This window comes from Sminthopsis crassicaudata, chromosome 2 (genome assembly GCF_048593235.1).
Source record: "Sminthopsis crassicaudata isolate SCR6 chromosome 2, ASM4859323v1, whole genome shotgun sequence".
Lineage (NCBI taxonomy): Eukaryota > Metazoa > Chordata > Mammalia > Dasyuromorphia > Dasyuridae > Sminthopsis > Sminthopsis crassicaudata.
The window spans coordinates 37,780,743-37,802,145 of NC_133618.1; the positions used below are offsets into that span (position 1 = coordinate 37,780,743).

The following is a 21,403-nucleotide window of genomic DNA, read 5'->3' on the forward strand; positions in this document are numbered from 1 at the left end:
ACTCCAGGGCAAGTCACTTAAACCCCATTTGCCTCAGCAAAATAATAATAATAAAATGAAGATGACTACATTCTTCTTGGGCATAAGCATGCAGATAAGCAGATGAGGAAACTGACAAATAGAACTGTTACTTGACCAGGGAAACAGCTAGTAAATGATGAGAGGAAGACAAGCAGAGTATCCATTAAGACTTTAAATTTACCTTACTTAAGAGAGTGGCTGGCACATAGTAGGTGCTTAGCAAATATTTCTTGACTGACTGACTAAAGAACCGTGATGGGAAGTGCTCCTTCCCCTCCTCCCAGGAGCCATAGTTTCCTCTGTTAATCAGATAAGGTTACCTTCCATTTACTCTGACCTAGTTATATTTGATTTCCCCCCATTAGAATCAAGAAGCTTGGGAATGCTTTGACTTTTGGTTATATTTCCATTCCTAGGCACACAATAATTGCTTAATGCATACTTGCTGATGGATTTTATTTTTATTTTTTCAGAATTGAGTGTTTCTGAATCCTTCCGGGTTTATTTGGGAAGCCTATATGAGGTATGTGTGTCAGTGACTCTGACAAAAAGAGACAGTGTTCATGAATTTCTAAAGCTAAATAATTCATTAGTCTGCAGCCAGCCTGGGGGTGGATGTGTCTGAACTTAGGCAGGCTGGCCTTCAGAGTAGGACGGACATTTTGTCGTTCTGAGAAGTCCTAAGCAAAAGGTTGGGGATATGTCCGGCTGTTAGGGAAAATCACTTCTCAGTCTGAATTCCTCTTACTTCCCTCACAAAGATGAGGGTAGCCTGGCTGTATTTGAGCAATGGAACTGTCCCCATTTCACCAGGTGCTGTGGGATTGGGATGGGATGGGATTCAGGACCCAGAACTCGGTGGGAGGATGGATACCAGAGAGGGGCAGCAGCTGCTACTTTGCCAGCTGATGGGTCCCTGAGGTGTCACAGGCAAACAAAAAACCAGAGCAGGAGCAATGGGCACCTGCATGCTTTCCAGAACTTGATGCCCTGGGCACTTTGAAATTACAGAATAGGGGGAAAAAGCTCTCAAGGAGATCACAATCTAATAAAGCCGATTTTATCATATCTGGCAAAGGGCCCTCTAACTTTCTAATAAATACATGGATTGAAAGTGAAATATGATACTCCTCCCAAGGAAGCACATTTCATATTCCCTCAGGGGTGGGGAAAGGGTGTCACCTGGACCTGCCATGTCATCACTTGGGACTTTCACAGTACCGAAATACCTTTGACCCACGAAGATCAACAATAACTCAAGAGTAACAACTCATAGTCAGAATTGCCTGAGTAGACTGAGAGATGAAGTGGTTTGCCCAGGATCACACCCGTCAGAGACAGGATTTGAACCCAGATTTTCCTGCCTCTGAGGCTGGTCTCTCTGTCCTTCATGGCGTGCTGCGAATTGTGACAGCCAAGTACTCATAACTAGTAATTAATAAGCATTTTTTCCTTAACTGGAGCAGAATTTTTGCTCATAACTTCTAATTCTCCTCCCATTTGCATCCAACTCTCAGCCAAGGTTAACAGGTCTAATACAACCGCTCTTCAAATCCATCCCTCCCCTTTACCATTTCACACCCCTCTCCCCAGCCCAGTCCCAGAGTCAAGCTTAGGTAAACAATCCCAGCTCCTCACTTGATCCTCCTGTGCCGCCATCTTCCTAAGCCACAGGTGCTACCGATTCACTGCCCCGCTCAAAATCTGTCAATGACTCATTGCCTCTAGGACAGAAGGTGGAATTCTTCCAGCAGAACACTGAAAACTCTGACTTGCTTTTCTTGTTTCATTTCTTCCTAACCCTGAGCTTTGGGACCTGTACGTTCCACCAAATCAGATGGTACCTGGACCCAGCCTTCTACTGGCTGCCTTGGAGAATTTCCAGAACAGGCTCGGGTGCCTGGGTTACGCACTCCTCCTGAACTCCTTCCTCTTTCAAGCTTAGCTGAAGCCCCCCCTCAACACGGGGAAGCCCCCCCTCCTTCCTTCTCCCTCTTTCAGTTACTTGCATTGACTTTCTGGGCGCCATGTTGAATCCTCCCGACAGAGTTTGAGCTCTGTCTTCTCTCTAGATTTTGGGGGTTTTACTCTTTCCTGGTTCTCCTGTCTATCTGACCATTCCCTCTCGGTCTTTTCTGCTGGATCTCCATCCAGGCCACACCCTCTCATCCTACAAAATCAATATAAGCTGACTTGGGGGTGGGGGAAGAGGACTAAGCCTTTTAATGTTTCTCCATTAGACCTTGTACATTTGCTGGGGCTCTGTCCTGGGCTCTCTTTCTCTTTCTATACTGTTTCACTTGAATTTAGTTGTCAGCTCAATGCTGATGATTCTCAAATCTACCTTTCTTGCTCCAATCTCTGCTGATTATCCCACCTCCAACTGTCCTTCAGATGTCTCAAAACTGGAGGTCTAGTAGACAGCTTAAATTCAACAGGTCCAAAACAGATCCCATTATCTTTATCCCCAAATGCTTCTCCCTTCCAAATTCTGCCCAGGGCCACCAACCCCCCAGTCACCCAGGCTTGCATGATAGGGATCATCTTGACTGCTCAAGCTCCCAACCCCCACCGCGAAGCTGTCTCTAAGGCCTGTTGATTTCACTTTTATAATATACTATGGTCCTCTCTCTCCTTTGACACTTCCACTTCCCTGTTTCAGACTCATCACCTTAAGCCTGCATTATACAGTGGAAAGGTTTCTACTTGTGTCTAGTCTCTCCCCATTCCAATCCACCTTCTCTTTGGCCACCAAAGTGATTCTCCTAAAACCCAGGTCTGACCTTGTCATTCCCCAACTCAACAAATTCCAGCAACTCCCTATCATTTCCAGGAACAAATCCATCCTCTGGCCTGCAAAGTCTTTCATAAAACGCAGCCTTTTTCGATTTTTCCACTCGTCTTCTAACTTACTACTAGAAACATGCTCTTTCATCCAGTAACACTGGCCTCCTGGCTGTTCCTCACACAAGACACAGGGCATTCTCTGACTGTTCCCCAGGAGTCTCTGACTCCTGACTTACCTGGCTTCAAGTCCCAGCTAAAACCCTACCTGCTTTAGAAAACTTTTCCTGATTTCCCTTAATTTCTCCATTCTGTCTATTACTCTGAGTTTATCCTGGATATAGCTTATGTATTTTCATGTTGTGCCCCCCCTTAGAATGGGAGAAACTTGAAAGTAGGTCCTTTCTTTGTATCCCCAGCATTTAGCCAAATACCTGGCACATAGTAGGTACTTAATAAATGGATATTGACTGATTGGTTTTTGCCCTTTTTTTGTATCCTCAAATTCAGTGCTAGCACATAGTAGACAGCTCAGTAAATTTCTGTTAACTGACCAACTGATGATTAGTTTTTGGTGAGCATACATATATATATATATATATATATATATATATATATATATATATATATATACACTTACATACACATATATATATGTATATATATGTGTACATATATATGTATATATGTGTATATATATATATATACATATGTATATATATCAGAGCTAAGTTGAGAAAAGCCCTTTTAACATGGCTTTTACAAGACTATTCTAGGAAACTTTTCTTAAAATGAATATCTGCATGCTTTATTGCTCCCTTCATTGCACTGGACCTCCAAGGTAGAATGGAAGTTTGTTTAGAAGCTCCTTCATTTTTGTCTTTGTACCCCGGGCCTCACACACTAAGTGCCTGGAACACAGTAGGTTGCTTAGTAAGTTTTCTTTGAGTTGCTTTGTATTAACTTGGGGCCAACCTAAATGGACAATTGTTGTGGGCCAGAACTTGAAACAAGGATTCTTACAAGGTGTTAGGTCAGTGGAATTGATGAAACATGGTTATCTAGTTTAGCATGGTGAATAATAGTTCTCTAAGTTCAGTATAATTGATTTAATCCTACAACAAATAATGGTTTCCTAGAGGTATGATTGATTTATACTCAGTGTAGAGCATATAAGCTGGGAGCCTTAGCCAGGTTCATTCAGAGTTAGGGAAAACAAGAGGACTGGAGGCTGAAGCACAAGCCCGTGGACTCAGATTCATTCACTCCAATCTCACACCCTGTGGTGGCAGGCCTGTCCTCCTTAGTTTCTCCACTGAGACCAGGACTCTGGAAGGCCCCTAATAAAGCTAACCGGGTCCCAGGAAAGGAGACAAGACTTTGAAAGAGACAATAAGGGATTTGGACTTTAACATCTGGCTGTACTTGTGGTGAGTACTGAACTGAAATGAAAGCTGCTCCCAGAGACCCCCAGGAAAACCGAACCAAGAACATTACAGACAATAACTGTGATGCCACATTTGTGTAGGACTTTAAAATCCTTTAAAGTTTAAAGCATTTTACATGGCATTATTGATTCATAAATGTAAAGGGAATCCTAAAGGAATCTAGTTCATTTTACAAATTTTAGACATTTTATAAATGAGAAAGCTGAGGTCCAGGGAGCTTAACTTTCATGAAAGTTCTAATGTCAGGGGACAGGGGGCCAGCACGCAGGTCCTTTATCTTAGCACCAGCCTCCTGTCCACTGAGTGACACTGCCTCAAATATCTGATCTCTTATGACCCTCTTTCCATAGCAACAATAGGTACTGTTCTCATCCTCATTTATAAATGAGGAAACCGAGGCGTCCAACATCACATGGCCAGTGTCTGAAGCAGTATTCAAACCCAGGCCATTACTGGCTTTCAGTTCCAAGCTCTTGTTCTCACATCTCTGATGAGAGTGTTAAGTGTAATAAACCATATTGGTCTGAATAGGGACCATCCTTTAAAATGAGCAATCTTTGGAAATAATAAAAAGGTGAATACTAAAAAAGAATTACCCAGAATTACTGCAGAAATATCTCACCTCACCTCATCCCCACCTCCAATCCCCAGATCTAATTAGGACATGTAGCAATGGATAGAGCACCAGGTCTGGAGTCAGGAAGACCCGAATTCAAATATCACCTCAGACACTTGCTAGGCAAGTCACTTACCTTAAAGTTTGCCTCAGTTTCTGTATATATCAAGTGAGCTTGGGAAGGAAATGGTAAACCACTCCAGGATCTCAGCTAAGAAAAACCCAAATAGAGTATGTGGGATCAAAAAGATGAACATCTGGATAGTGAATTTTAGAAAGAGCATGAATAATTTGGAGAGCATCCACAGGAGGGCAACAAGGTTGAAAAAAGCCTTGAGTTCATGCTAAATGAGGATAGGTCAAAAGAAAGGGGAAAGTTTCTCATGGTGAAGACTCAGAGAGGGATGCAACAAGGATCTTTATGTATCTGGAATCTGCAATGTAGGATTAGCCTTTACCCAAGAAGGCAGAAGCCGGAGTGGTGGGTGCAAATTGAAGAAAGGTTAATTTAGGCTTTGATGCAAAAGGGAAAACTTTCTGACTATATGAGCTGTCAGCTAAGAATGCACGGTGCTGCTTCTTTGAACATTGTCAAATAAAAGACTGGATTCTAACCCAAACCTGCCATCCCTGAGATCCTGGGAGGCTTCCTGGCGCCCTTTCCTCCCACCCTTCTCCCAACCCCAAGCCTTTGCTACAAAGAACAGTGAGTTGTGGACCCAGAGATCAGGACAAGGAGAGATGCTTCTCCTTGTCAGCTGTTTCTCAGCTGGGTTCAGCATGAGCTTGGTTGGCTAAAACATGGCCAAAAATGTCAAGAAACATATCTGCAAGATTAGCTTCTCCCTTTTCCAAACCTGAGGGATGATTCTTCCAGTACCTCAATGTTCTTCAAGGTATAGGGATATTCCCCCGGCCTGTCGCTTTCTGAAGCTAGATTCCCTTGTCAGCAGTTTCTATTCTACCCAAAATCCCAATCTCTGGTCATATTTTACTTTTGGAGTCAATGACAAGTCAATAGGCACTTGCTAATGTTCCTCTACTAGTGACACTAGAAGAATTAAAATAGAGCCCCTGCCTTCCCTCAAGGAGCTGATATCCTTTTTGCTATTCAGTCATTTTTCAGTCACATGTCACTTTTCGTGACCCCATTTAGGGTTTTCTTGGCAGAAATACTGTAGGAAACTGAGGCAGAGTCAGAATCTTTCAGCTAGTAAATGTCTGAGCCACTGGATTTGGATCTTCATTCCAGACCAGGCACTCTACCCATTGTACCAGCTAGCTGCCAATATTCACTTATCCACGATTCCTACTATTTCTATAAAATGGGTAAGAGTTGGGTTAATTCCCATCTCTGACATAAATTGAAAATGTGACACTCAGAAGGCACTGAACCGTTTGGGGCCTTGGGCAACGTTCTAAGACTGGAATCAGGTAGCAGAACAGGTATTGATCTATATTCATAAAATAGGCTTACCTGAAGTTCATAGAGGTCTGGAGGGTATGAATGAATGAACAATTAGAATGGGCGAGGTGAGGAGAAAGGGAGAATGAAGGCATCTTAGAATGTGCTCTTGCTAGTGTTAGTCTAGGGGTCTTCAGGTTCCTGAGAGCGACAAGGAGGAGAAGGCAGGCTGTAGGGGACGCCTTCAGAGAGCTTTTCCAACTCTGCCAGAAATTCAGAACTGGAAATGGCTTTAGAGGCTAAGTAGACAATTAGGCGGTGCAGTGGATAGAATCCTGAGCCTGCAATCAGGAAGACTGAGTTCAAATTTTACCTAAGAACCTTTCTAATGGAATCACCCCACTTTCAAACTGATTCAGCAGATCTCTAACCACTTGTGCAGATTGAGGCTTTGGAGTGGCCCCTAATGAATGGGAGATGAGTTGCTGCCCTTTGTAGATTTTTCAATCTAAACTGGGGCAAACCTGGGCAAGTCACTTAATCTCTGTCTGCCTCAATTTCCTCATCCTTAAAATGGGGATAACAGCATCACCTACTGGATTATTGGGAAAATAAAATGAGAGAATATTTATAAAGTACTTTGTAAATCTAAATCTAAATGCTAGCTAGCTCTTCCTAGTTTCAAAGTCCAGTCCTCTCATTTTATAGAAAAAAGAAATTCAGGCTCAGAATTTAAACTTATTACTCTTTTCTCTCTAGGTTCACATCTTGTCTCTGATGTTTACTAAGAGCCACTCACATCTATACAATGCTTTATAAGTATTGCTTTATTTTATCCTTACAAAAATCCTGGGAAGATTGGTCTTATTATTATCCTCATTTTACAGATAAGAAAACTAAGACAGAGATTAAGTGATGCGCTAAGGGCCACACAGCTAGAAAGGATCTTAGGGCAGAATTTGAACTCAGGGTCTTTCTGAATTCAATCCAAGGCTCTATCTACTGTTCCCAATAATTGCGATAACCTCATTTTCTTGTATGGAAATGGAAACATCACCTAGTCAATTTGCCTTTGGGTTGTTATGAGGAAAACACTATCACCCCAAATGATTTCTGCCAATGGGCAATGGTCCAGCAGACCTCTAATCACTTATGCAGATCGAGACTTCAGAGTGGGTAAAGGAGCCCTAATGGGTGGGAGATGATTCGCTCTCCTGTGTAGATTTTCGCTCTAAACTGGGACAAACTTGAGCCAGCTCCAGCTTGCCTCCTGACAAACATTTCAGAAGAAAGGGGAGGGTCTTCTAGAATCTGAGTTAGGATCTCAGTGGTTGTCTTTGTCCAATACACAAATGGACCAAAGGAAACAGCTCATTCCTCTATCATTTTTAGATGAGGTCAGAGATAGAATCCAGGGGGTTCCTTGAATTCCAAGGTAGCTAGGTGATACAAGGGGAGAGAACATTGAGTTTAGAGTCAGGAAGATCTGAATTCAAATTCTGCCTTAGGCCCTTTCCAGTTGTGTGACCCTGGGCAAATCACTTAAGCTCTGTCTCTCTGTTTCCTCATCTGTAAAATGAGAATAATAATAGCCAATAACTCTCCCAAAATAGGTTGTTTTGTTTTGTTTTGGTTAAGGTTCAAATGAAGCTAATACATGTAAATGCTTTGCAAACTCTAAAGTATTAGATATACTATTAGCTATCTTCATTCTTCTCTGTTAGTCTGAACCCCCAGAGAAGATGGAAGGGGAATTAATAATAACAGCAAAGAGATTCCTAGACATTAAGGTTTGAGGAGCACTGTGCCCATGCTCAGGATCTACAGAGGAAAAGAATACCAGATGCCATGCAGATCAATGCCTGCATTTGAGAGCTGAGGAAACTGAGGTACTCGATCAAGGCAGGGCTTATACAGATGGTCAGCATCAGAGACAAAATCTGAACTCACATCCTTTGATCCCCAAGCCTCTCTCCTTTTTATTTTTTCACACCGGGCTGGCTTCCTAACTCATTTGGTTCTCATTACAAACCTTTAAGGCAAGTATTACTAGTTATAGACTGGAGATGGTAGTCAAAGAGTCCTTGGCTGCCACAGAGTCCAGCCCTATCTCAGTTTGGAAATGAGGCCTAGAGTCGCCCATGGAGGAAGCATATGAGGGAAGAGTCCAGCTGCCTCCTCTGACCCAACTGCACCAGCTCCCACTTTAATTGTCCCCCATATTGTATCATCCTTATGAGTTTAGGAGCCATTCCTTTTCCCACAGTCCCTGCAGGCCCTCCCACAGGATTCGCTCTCAATTCATATTTGTTGATTGAATACATTGAATAAACATCTCTATTGACCTTAATTATCGTGAAGTCAATAATTGTACAGACAAAAATCTCCCTGGGTGAGTTCAGAGATCAGAATGTGCTCACCCAAGGGGAAAAGATTCTTAATGAAAGGGATTTTTTCCCCCTGTTCTATCAGGCTGCAAAGTTGACCTTGCCTCCCTCTTCAGGTACTGCAGATCTAAACTTTTATTAAAGTTGGAGGTGGCTCTATTTTTCACTTCAAAGCCACAAGCATAGATTAAGTATCTACTGTGTACCAGACACTGTGTTGGTTCTGGAGATACAAAGACAAAAAGATAGATAATCGTCCTGAGGAGTTCATTATATCCTACCTACAGGATACAACATAGACAACAGAAAATGTAGTGTTCGGAAGGAGGGAGGATTAGCAAGGAGGGGAGGCATCCCTGAGGAGGTGGCATCTGGAGTGAACCCTGAAGGAAGCTAAGGATTCTAAAAGGCCAGGTAGCCAGGGGGCACGAGCAAAGTCAGAGGCAGGAGATGGGACACTGCATTTATAGAACAAGGAGAACATTTTGCTAGAAACTTAGAAGGGGAGGCAATGTAAAAGAAGTCAGACTGTGAAAAGCTTTAAATGCCAGACTGAGGAGTTTGCATTGTGTGGCAAATGGGAGCCACCTAAGGTTCTTGAAGGGAGAGTGACCTGATCAGGTCCCCTGCTCTAGAGAAGGTAATTTTTGTCATTGAGGATGGATTACAGCAGAAGTGTCAAAACTCACTCTCCCAGCAAAATGTGTCCTGAACCAGACTGAAATGTGATTAGGAAATGTTTAACAAGATAAATAAAAATACAAACCAACATAGATAATATTCATTTGTGGTTTTCACTGCCAGCAGGGACCCATTTCTATTTGAATTCTACACCATTGGGTAAAAGAAAGGAGAGATTTCTGGGGAGGAGACTGAGTAAGAGGCTTTGCTCAGCTCAGGTGTGAACAGAGCCTTGCCAGGGAGGTGGCTGAGGGTGGTGAGAACTAGGACCTTATTGACCCCAGGAAAAGGAGAGTGAAAGGGATCCGAGAGCAGAGGGTGGGGATTTGCTGCGACCCGAGGCTGGGCTTAATCTCTACCTGTATTTTCCTGTTCAGCCTGTGTAGTCTCTGGGTCCTTCCCTTCCGGTACCACTTCTCCCAAATCAGAGTGCCTGAAACAGTTTGAAAAGAAAATCGAATAGAGATCATGAGGGAGGGTCCTGGGACCTAAGAAATCTTCCCATCTAAAAAGAGGGGGATGAGCTGAACAGAGGGAAGGAACATCATGGATTGGGAGCCTTTGAGAATCAAGCATCCCAGCAGGTGGGTGACGGGAGGAGAATCAATGGAGAGAATTCTGGGGCTAGAGGCAGGGAGACCGGAGTTCAAATCCAACCTCAGACACTTACCAGGTCATTTAACCCATGTCTGCCTCAGTTTCCTCATTTGTAAGATGGGGGATAATAATAATTTATAAAAATGGGTTCTGGTGGCACCCATATCTCACAGTTCTTATTAGGACAAAATAAGATAATATTTGTAAAGTGCTATGCAAAACAGTGTTATATAAATTTTAGCTACGATTACTGTCTTAGGGCAAGCCCCTACCTCTGTTTGGACCTCATTTTCCTTATCTATTAAAAGGGGGGGCACTTGGATTCTGTGACCTCGAAGGTGCCTTCCTGGGAAAAATCTATGATCTTACTAGTATGTCTGTCTGTCTGTCTGTCTGTCTCTCTCTCTCTCTCTCTCTTACACAGTGTTAAAAAGAAAAGAAAATTATTGTATTTTACTCCCGCCATTGACATTAATATGTAGCAATCTGCCCAGCTATATTCGAAGGATTAAATATAGAAGGCACTGTGGAAATGGTATTTTCAATAGTATATGAGAAAGGTTTTACATAAATGTGAAAGATGCAATGAAAGTCATTTAAAAAGAGGCATGTAGAAAACAAAGATGATTGGATGAATTTTGGCCATGATGCAGTCCATCCAGGGAAAATGAAAGAGAGGATTAGTGACCAAGCCCTATTTTATGAGGTCAGGGGAGAGCAGATGTTTGCCTGCTAGGGTAGAACCTAGAGAGAGAGAAGGGGTTAGATATTCAAAATGGCGACTAAGAGGATCAACAAGACTTAGAAATTAATTGAATATTGGGAGTGAGGAAGGGGGAAGAATTTAAGGGGTGGCTGGGAAGATGGTGGTATATATCTATACCCATATACATACATACATACATATTTCAGAAGGAGGTCTCCAAGACAGATCTTTCCATGGTTTTTAGGTGGCAAATGTTGGTCTCAGCCTCATGGTTTAATTTATATATACTTAAGTCATTAATGTTATTTAGATGCAACAGATCACATATAAATATATATATATATATATATATATATATATATGTATATATATATATATATATATATGTATGTGTGTGTGTATGTTTGTGTGCATATTATACAATGGAGTATGTTCAAGAATCTTCTGCCTAGTGCTGTTAAATGCGCTGGAGAACTCTTCCAGTAAAAGATGTGAGGGAGTAGAGAGAGAAGAGCTGAGGGTTTAGGACCCAGCCTCAGGGGATGCCCACACTTAAAAGGGTGGAAAGGGAAGAATGATCCAGCAAAGACATAATCTAACCAAACCATGAAACTGCAAAACTGTTTTTAGAATAAATATCTAAGTTGGAAAATGTCACTGTGACTCTGCAATCCCCTCCCCATTTAAGAAAAACAAGCAAACAAAAAAACCACTGGGAAATGATGTATATTTGGATTGTTTTATGCATGGCAAATGGCCAGGAAACTGAGGCTAACAATCCCCACCCAGGAGACCATGGAGATCTTGGAGGCTTTCTGTCATGAAGGAAAATAAGAAGTGGCCCCTGAGTTGTGGGATGTTTGGTGTATCACTTCTAAGCTTCACATCTGTACAGAGCAGAGACTCTAAAAGGGACCCTTGATTTGCTGGTCTAGAGCTCTTCCTATGAAGCTAGATGAAAGGTAGTGTGATGTATTGGATAGAGAACTGGTCTTGGGGTCGAGAAAACGTGGCCTCAAGTCATGTCCTCTTCTCAGTGCTCTAGTTAACTTCCTAAGATGAAAAACAGCAAAATAACTGAATATCTTCATTCCTGGAGGGAACATTCTTACCTAGAAGGGCTCCAAAGTAATAAAATTACAGGGCCATAAATAAATTATACAAGAATTGTGATACAGGCATACAACTCTCCTCTCTAAGAAAGCATCAAAGGATGAAATAGGTCCATTGTATTCATAAGACCTTTGTAAGCTATAAAAGATTTGATAAAGGAAACTCCCCGGTAGAGTGAAGAGACCTTGACAAGAGAGAATTCAAGAAATCAAGTCTTCTCCTAGACATTTATTCCTCCTGTGATGCAAAGCAAGTCATTAAACATCTGTGGGCCTAAATATTTCATCTGTAAAATGGGCATAATGTACCTCCCAAGGTTGTTGTGAGGCTCCAATGACATGGAGTGCCAATTGCCCACAACTGTTTAAATGCCAGCTGTTATCAGTGGGAGCAGCCATCACCCACTGATGTCGATATAATAGGCATATATTATATTTACAATTGATGTGAGCAATTGTTGGTCTTGCCATTTGGACACAATATAACACTACTGGTAAGAGGTCATTAAAAACTTTTCCTGTCCTTCACTTTGTCATCTTGGTTCATGTTTTTGGTCACTATCACAGATTTTCAGATCAATCTAGTGGAATATTGTCTCCACAACAAGAACTCGTGATCCTGTAGAAATCCAAGATGGCAGTGGGATGTGGAAGGAGAAATGGACCAGAGGTTCTCAGTCCTAGTCCTGCCCCACATTTGACTAAGCTGTGACTCCGTAGGCAAGGGGTATAATCTCTCTAGAAACTGTTTCCACATCTTCAAGAATAATAGGTTGGAACATCACTGTAAAAGACCTTTCTAAGATGAATATTTTATGATTCTACTTTGCACATGATCAAAGTTTGTTGCAATGAAATGGATGTTTTGTATAAAACCAGGGGCCTTCTATACTAATACTAGGGCTATCTCAAAGGGATATTTGGAAGCTAGAACAAGACTAAATTTTGAACGATAAAAAGTGTTTGGAAAATTAAAAGAATTGTGTAACTCAAATTGATGTTGTGACTAATGATATTAGCAAAGCACTTTTGCATTTATTGTTCCTCCTGTGCAAATTCTTCGTTTTTCCTTCTGGAGTCCTTGGCTACTCTCAAGACTCAGTGCAAACATCAACCTTTGGAAAGGATGTGTGCCAGTTCCCCCAGATATAGAACCTTCTCTTAAAATATTACTTTGTGTAGTTAACTCTAAATGTAGCTTCCCTCTGTCTCTGTCTCTCATATAGATAAATAGATACATATACACATACATATACATTTTCACAAAACATTCATATATAAAGAGAAAAAAAGAGGAAGGGACAGAGAGAGAAAACGTAGGCAGAAGGGAGGAAGAAATGCAGAATAGAGGATGAGAGTGGAAGAAGGAAAATGGAAAGGACAGATAGAGAGAAATGAAAAAAGAGGAAAAGAGAATATGGAGGAAGGAGAAAGAAGAAAAAAGGGGAGAAAGAAAGGGGGAAGGAGAAGGGAGACAGAGATGAAGAAGGGGGCTACTACATGTTATCTCTCCCAAAGGAATGTAAATCCTTGAGGAAGGGACTGATTTTTGTTTGTTTGGATGTTTTCTTTTCTCTTCTTTGCATTCTTCATGTTTAGTAAGGTGTTTGGCACGCAGTAAATGCTTTAAAACTGCTCACACAAGTCAATAAGTATTCATTAAGCACCTATTTTGAGCCAGGCACAGTGGTAAGCCTCAAGTACAAAGAAAGGTAAAAGAATCCCTGATCTCCAGGACCTTCCAGTCTAATGGAGGAAATGACTATCAGGGTAAATAGGAGATAACCAATAAAAGGAAGACACTGAATTTGAAGCTCAGGGACCTAAGTCTGAATCTTTACTTCACTTGGATTTCCTCATCTATAACATAAAACAAGATAATCTCTAGGACCTCTTCAAGCTCTAGTCCTAGGTAACATGATGGATTGCACTCGATCACAGATAATTTGAAAAATTAATATGTAGTACAAAGGCAAGATATGTACTTAACACTGCCCTACTTGTTTGTAATTATACTGAGTGTTAATGTATGACTTATTATGACCATACCTGGAGTGCAGTGAATAGAATGATAGTGTGCCATGGATATGAGCTTAAATGTAACCTCAAACTCATTCCAGCTGTGTTATCCTGGACAAGTCATTTAACCGTATTTACTTCAGTTTCCTCATCTGTCAAATAAGTTGGAGAAGGAAATGGCAAATCATTCTGGTATATTCTTTGCCAAGAAAACCCCAAATGAGGGCCACAAAGATTAAGATTTGATGGAAACAACAACAAACCTGAGACACTTGCTATGTGACTTTGGCTAAGTTATTTCTGTCTGTCTCAGTTTCCTTATCTCTAATATGAGGATAATATAATCACCCACCCCATTCCAAAGTAGACTGTAAGGATCAAAGAAGATATTTTTTTTTTTATTATATATATATATATATATATATATTTTATAATATTATCCCTTGTATTCATTTTTCCAATTTACCCCCCTTCCCTCTATTCCCTCCCCCCGACGACAGGCAATACCATACATTTTACATGTGTTACAATATAGTCTAGGTACAATACATGTGTATGAATATCATTTTCTTGTTGCACAATAAACATTAGAATCCGAAGGTACATGCAACCTGGGCAGACAGATATTAGTGCTAACAATTTTCATTCCCCTCCCAGTGTTTCTTCTCTGGGTGCAGCTACCCCTGTCCATCATTGATCAACTGGAAGTGAGTTGGATCTTCAAAGAAGATATTTTTAAAGCAGTTTTGCAAAACATAACAGTGATATGTGAATACTTGTTCAGTTTTTTCCTAACTCTTCCCGACTCTACTTGGGGTTTTCTTGGCAAAGGTTCCTTCTCCAGCTTTTTTGACAGATGAGGAAACTGAGGCAAACAGGGTGAAGTGACTTGCCCAGGATCATACAGTTAAAAAGTATCTGAGATTAGATTTAAACTTGTATCCTGACTCTGTTAGTACTTTATCCACTTGTACCACATAGCTATTTCATGTAACTACTCGATACTATTATTATTAACTGAAAATGTGAAGAAATAACATTTCTCTCATCTAAAAACCTTTTGAGACTTGTATACTTAGATGGGAAATTTTAAGGAAATAGATTGAGTGGACACTGCCTGCCATTACTGGGTCTGTATCCTAAGGAAATAATAATGGAGGGAAAAGGACCCACATGAGCAAAAATGTATGTAGCAGCTCTTTTTTTTGTGTGTGTGTGTGGTAGCAAAGAACTGGAAAATAAGTAGCTGCACATCAGTTGGGGTATGGCTCTATAAAAAAATTTGAGAAAGTCCTGAAAAAATTTACATGAACTGATGCTGAGTGAAACAAATATAGCCAGGAATATATTGTACATGATAATAGCAAGATTGTGCAATGATCAATGATGAAAGACTTAGTTCTTCTCAGCCGTTCAGTGATCCAAAGCAATTCCAATAGACTTTGGACAGAAAATGTCATCTGCATCCCTTGTTAAGAAAGAAAGAAAGAAAGAAAGAAAGAAAGAAAGAAAGAAAGAAAGAAAGAAAGAAAGAAAGAAAGAAAGAAAGAAAGAAAGAAAGAAAGAAAGAAAGAAAGAAAGAAAGAAAGAAAGAAAGAAAGAAAGAAAGAAAGAAAGAAAGAAAGAAAGAAAGAAAGAAAGAAAGAAAGAAAGAAAGAAAGAAAGAAAGAAAGAAAGAAAGAAAGAAAGAAAGAAAGAGAAAGAAAGAAAGAAAGAAAGGAAGGAAGGAAGGAAGAAAAGAAGGAAGGAAGGAAAGAAGGAAGGAAGGAAAGAAAGAAGGAAGGAAAGAAGGAAGGAAGGAAAGAAAGAAAGAAAGAAAGAAAGAAAGAAAGAAAGAAAGAAAGAAAGAAAAAAGAAAGAATGAAAAGAAAAAGAAAAAGAAAAAAGAAAAAAAGGAGTGAACACTGCCCCCCTCTGAACAGAGAGAACCTCTCATCTGATTTTGAGCCTTCCCTTTCCCAACCCCATGAAGTAATTAGGATATTGACTCTTCCATCCCACTATGGACTCCTCTTTCTTCATCTCCTGAAGGAAAAGGACTAGGACATACCTTCCTCCAAGCAGAATTCTGACATGCATATTGATCAGTAGAGGAGACCCATTGAAATCTTTGGTTAAAAAAATTCTGGAAGGAACTATTGTTTGGGAATGTTAGTCTTAAACTATACTTGAGCATATTAAGACCTTTTTATTTGTTCAAATTGTCTTGGGGGTAGAGAGGACATGTGGGAACTGTATCCTTTTTGTGTCTCTATGTGTGTGTCTCTTCCTAGGTTTCTTCTGTCTGTCTTTTCTGTCTATGTCTCTCTGTGTTCTCCTCTGCCTCTCTGTCTCTGTTGGCTAGAAATGGCTTGGGCCTAAAATAATGATAAATTAATGTAGATTATTTCTAATAGACTTGAGCCATCCTGTTTGTATTTTTTTTTCTTCTTCAACATCAAGAATGGATGGAGAAAAAGTCTGGGAAGATGGTGAACTAAGTCAGAAAATTTCAAGCTCTCCAGATTCCCCCCCAAACAAATTCATGATTCAGGGTGAACATAAACTGGTGAAAAATCAAGAAGAGTTGGGGCCAAAGAGGAGAAGATCCAAAAACAGACCTCAGGCCAGAGATTAGCCAGTGCAAACACACCAGGATGACTCCACAGTCAGAAATTCTGGAGGCTAGGTGGGTTTGGCTAGACTTTCAGCAAGAACCAATTAGGAACAAAAGGTCTAGCTGTGTTGCAGAGCTATAGCCCTGGGCTAGAAGGAACCAGTATACCCAGTGAGTGAGTGTAGAAGTTGTGGAGCAGGCTGCTGGCTACCAGTACTTGAAGGTTTTGAGTTCCAGGTCAGCAAAGCTGAAATAAAGTTAAAGGCACCATCCCCCACCCCATGACTAGAGATGCTTATATTAATACTTCTCATTTAAAAAAGGAAAAAAAAATCAATCATAGAAACATACTATGGGGACAGGAAAGTCCTGGATTCATCTTCAGAGGAGGGCAATGAAATCCCAAAAAAGGCTGCTCCTACCTCAAAAAGTAACCTTAAATGACTACCTGCCCAGAGAGAATTTATAGAAGAACTCAAAAAATAATTTAAAAATAAAATGAGAGACACTGAGAAAAAACTAAAAAAAAAAAAAAAATCAAAGAAAAATTAGAAGATTATGAAAAAAAGTTAACCAGTTAGAAAAGGAGGTACAGAGTCTTAAAGAGGAAAATAAGTCTTTTGAGAATTAGAATTGAGCAAGAAGCCAGTGAAGCTATAAGAGACCAAGAAATAACAAAACAGAATATAAATAATGAAAAAACCAAACAGAATGTGAAACATTACAAGAAAAACAACATATCTGGAAAATAAATCAAGAAGAGAAAATATAAGAATAATTGAGCTATCTGAAAGCTGTGACCAAAAAAAGAATCTTGACACAATAATGCAAGAAATAATCCAAGAGAATTGTCCTGGAGTGATAGAACTTGAGGAAAAATTAGAAATAGAAAAAAAATCTATCACCATCGATCACCACTCAAAGAGATACTTTATGGAAAACACATAGGAATATTATTGCCAAATTTCAAAACTCCCAAATCAAAGAGAAAATTTTTCAAGGAGTAAGAAAAAAAATTCAAATATGCTGGAGCTATGATTAAAATTATATAGGACTTATTAGCAGCTATAATAAAAGACTCCAGGTCCTGAAATCATATATATCAGCAATCAAAATAACTAAGCCTGTGTCCAAAAAGATGATATCCAGCAAAAAAGTATCCATAATATTCAATGAAAAAAAATGGACATTCAACAAACTTGCAGATTTTCAGGATTTTTTTTTTCAACTAAACCCGAATTCAATAGAAAATTTAACACAAAAGAGCCAATATCAAAGATCAGAAAACAAATGGACAAACTATTTTTTTACCTGGAAATATATTACTATATATTTAAGACTGATATCAGTAATTGGATAGCTCAAAAGAAAGATTGGGGCAGTTAAAGTAAAAATAGTTTTTATGTTATACAAGTGAGGTGCAAAGGAAGAACAGACATAGAAGTATTAGAAGGGGAAGGAAGACTTGTAGTTCTGAAAACTTACATTGGAAATGGATTAAATAGGCAATGGAAATGGATTAAATAGGCAAACTTTTATATATACCATGAAGAGTATTACACCCTCCAAAATCTATAAGGAAATAAAGGGGGAGGGATGGACTGATTGGGGGGGGAGTAAAGGGTGGGAGAAGATAAAGAAGGGATCCATGGATGAAGGGGCTAAGTAATAGGAAGGCAAATTAAGGAGCAAAACTAAAGCAAAGAGTTAGCAGGGATAGGAAAAGTGTTGTTGGGAGGGGACAGGAAGGTGTGTGTATGTATATGTATGTATGTATATATATATATATATATATATATACACAAATATATATATATATATATATATATATATATATATATATATATATATATATATATATATATATATATAAATAAATGTATACATAAATATATCCTTGCTTAACTATAGCCTGCTTGGGGGAGGGTGGAAGAAGGCATGAAAAGAGAAAAAAGGAATAAAGTTTAAAAAAATGCAAAGCAGAGAATAAAAGAACAACCTACAAGGAAGTAAAGAAAAGATGGATACTCATGAATAGAATTTCTTCTACTATTATATAAACTTTCTTGAACTGGTAATTTATTGTTATATCTTGAATTCTCCCTGATGTTCTGTTGGGCACATGACAATGTTCTATTTTGTTTTGTTTTCCTTTTCTGTTTTTTATTGCTTTTTTTTCAAATAAAATAAATTTAAATAATAATAAATATTATTTTTTTAAAAGATTGGATTGTATTGGACTCAGTGTTAAATGCCTTCAGGAAATTGAAAAGGTTTTTCAGTAGTGTCAAACTCAAATATAAATTGATGTCTGTGGTCTTATATTAGCTTAAAACTACATATTAATTTTATCTATTGTTGTGTTGCATTTTATTTATTTTATTCAACATTTTCCAATTAAATTTTAGAGTAGAGATTTCTGGAATTAAAGACATCTTTTTCAATACCGAGATTCTAACCAATATTGTTCTATCACCAGAAAACACCAAACACAACATTCTCTGAAGAACCAAAAGTGAACATCATACGGGAAACAGAGGAAAAGCACATGGTGGGTGGGAGCATATGACCAGTGAGGAACGTTGAAGACCAAGAGATAGCTATGTGGTACAGTGGGTAGAGCACTAGACTTAAGTGTCAGGAAACCGTGAATTCAAATCCTGCCCCAGACGCTCACTAGCTGTGTGACTCAGATCAAGTCACTTCACTCTGTCTCAAAGCCTCATCTGTCAAAATGTCACAGCATTATTGTGAGGATCAGATGAGGATCAAACACAAATAAAGCACTTTCCAAACCTGACATGTGCTAGCTCTGATCATCATTCAGGGAAATGTATGATAAGAAGTCCTATGCCAAGCTAATCAACGACTAACCTGTTCCCAGGGTATTCTACCAGCATAGACATTTAGATCAGATTCCAACTTCTCAATTATTCATGCTAATGGAAAGAGATAATCAAAACAAGGCCAAACAAGTCATCCATAACATTACAAGCAAAACGCATTGCCAGTGCATGCGACATATGGCTACTCAGTAAGTCAGCAGCTTTTATTAAGTGCTTACTATATACCAGGGATAATGCCAAGTGCTGGGCATGTTTCATAGAGATCTACAGTTCTTTGCATTCACCAGGGAGTGAACTATTTTCACGAGGGAGTGAACTATTCAGTGAAGTCCTAACATGAATACTTTTATAAAGCAACAACTCACTCTTAATTCATTCTATCTCCCAGGTACCCAAAGACACAAAGGATACAATGAGTGGGAGCAACAATTTGGTAAAGAATGGCCATTGTGAAAAGTCCCTCTCTTTCGACACAGCTAACAGCCTATTAGTAGATAAATCTTATGGAATTGCCCAACAAATTAAAGACTTGTCTAGAATTATATAGCAAAGAGTCCAACTACATATCCCACTGCCCCTTACTCCCCAGGTTTAGGGGGACCAGGACCATAATTTAATTAGAAACGGGAACTTCTACCCATTGAGAGCTGCCCTCTGAAACGGCAGTTGTCTGAGGCTTGTCATTCAGCCATTTTTGGTTGTGTATGATTCTTTGTGACCCTCATTGGATCCTAATGGTCCCAACAGCCTTGGATTATCTCCCTCAGGTAGAGCCCAGCTCAGATCTCATTTCTCACCTAGCTGCTGTATTTGGGGCTTCTACCACTTCCTAATCACCTGATTATGTGCACTTCATGTACATTCACAGCCTAGCTTCCCTCTTTATGCTTCTTTTTGTGTCTTCTCCTATTAGATTTTTTTTCCCCCTTTTCTGAGGCTGGGGTTAAGTGACATGCCCAGGGTCACACAGCTAGGAAGTGTTAAGTGTCTGAGACCAGATTTGAACTCAGGTCCTCCTGAATTCAAGGCTGGTGCTCTATCCACTGTGCCACCTAGCTGCCCCTTCTCCTATTAGATTGTAAGTTCTCTGAGGGCAGGGATTGTTCTGTTGTTTTGCATTTTTTGTTTGTTTTTGTATATGTAGCTTTAGTGCTCAGCAAAGTGCCTAGGCACTCTGGTAGGTGCTTAATAAAGATTTATTGAGTCACTGCCCAACTTAATAGCTGGGTTATCTTGGGCAAGTCTGAGTCTTAGTTTGCTCATCAGTAAAGTGAGGGAGAACTAACTGCTAGGGAGTGCCACAGTGCATACAGCATGAGCCTGAAGCTAGGAAGACTCATCTTCCAGAGTTCAAATATGGCCTTAGATGCCTCCTATCTGTATGACTCTGGGCAAGTCACTTAACCCTATTTTCCTCAGTTTCTTCATCTGCCAAATGATCTAGAGAAGGAAACACCAAACTAGTGCCATATTTCTGCCAAGAAAACTCCAAACAGGGTTATGAAAAGGAGAACAAAGGTCTAGAATTTTTCTCTATCTTCCTGGGAAGGGGGTGGGCTGTTTAATATATATATTTTTTTACAAGATCCATATCCTGATTACTATTGAGATTTAGGACATGTTTTATTTTGTCAATGCAAATGAATCCCCCTCCCTTTTTTTTTTTTTTTTTTTTTTTCTGCTTAGAAATGAAGACCACATAAGCTATGTAAATTCCTTTCTTAACTGCCAGGGAACTTAAAAACCAAATTCAATTTTTAGTTGTAGAAATCAGAGGACCTGAGTTCAAATTTTGCTTCTTGCTATTTACTGCCTGTGTAACCTTGGGCAAGCCATTATAATTTCTCTGGGCCTTAGTTTCCTCATCTGTAAAATGGAGAAAGTTGGACCATAATGACTTCTCCTCTTTTTACATTTTAACTTATTTACATTTTTACACTTTAACTTTTTTTTACATTGTGAGTTATTTTACATTTTAATTTATTTTAATTTTTACATTTTAATTTATTTTACACTTAACTTAGCCACCTTGAATTTTCTTGTAACAAGATAAAGTAGAAATTTATATGTATAATGTATATGCAAACATCTATTTTATATACACAATATATATAATACACATAGAAATATGTGTATATATAGAAATATATGTATATGTGTATATATCTATCTATCTATCTATCTA

At 39.4% G+C, this 21,403-nt stretch overlaps 1 protein-coding gene across 15 annotated transcripts in view; it reads right to left on the reverse strand.

The window, feature by feature from the left end:
• The window catches only part of URGCP (upregulator of cell proliferation), a 69,688-nt gene that overhangs the window by 9,869 nt on the left and 38,416 nt on the right, over window positions 1–21,403 (reverse strand). For 13 of the 15 annotated variants that reach the window (XM_074285833.1, XM_074285832.1, XM_074285834.1 and 10 more), the window contains one exon: window positions 9,702–9,775. The exons of the other annotated variants lie outside the window; for them this stretch is intronic. In XM_074285833.1, coding sequence (XP_074141934.1) covers window positions 9,702–9,775 — 74 coding nt within the window. The remainder of the gene's footprint in view (window positions 1–9,701; window positions 9,776–21,403) is intronic. 15 annotated transcript variants of the gene reach the window in all.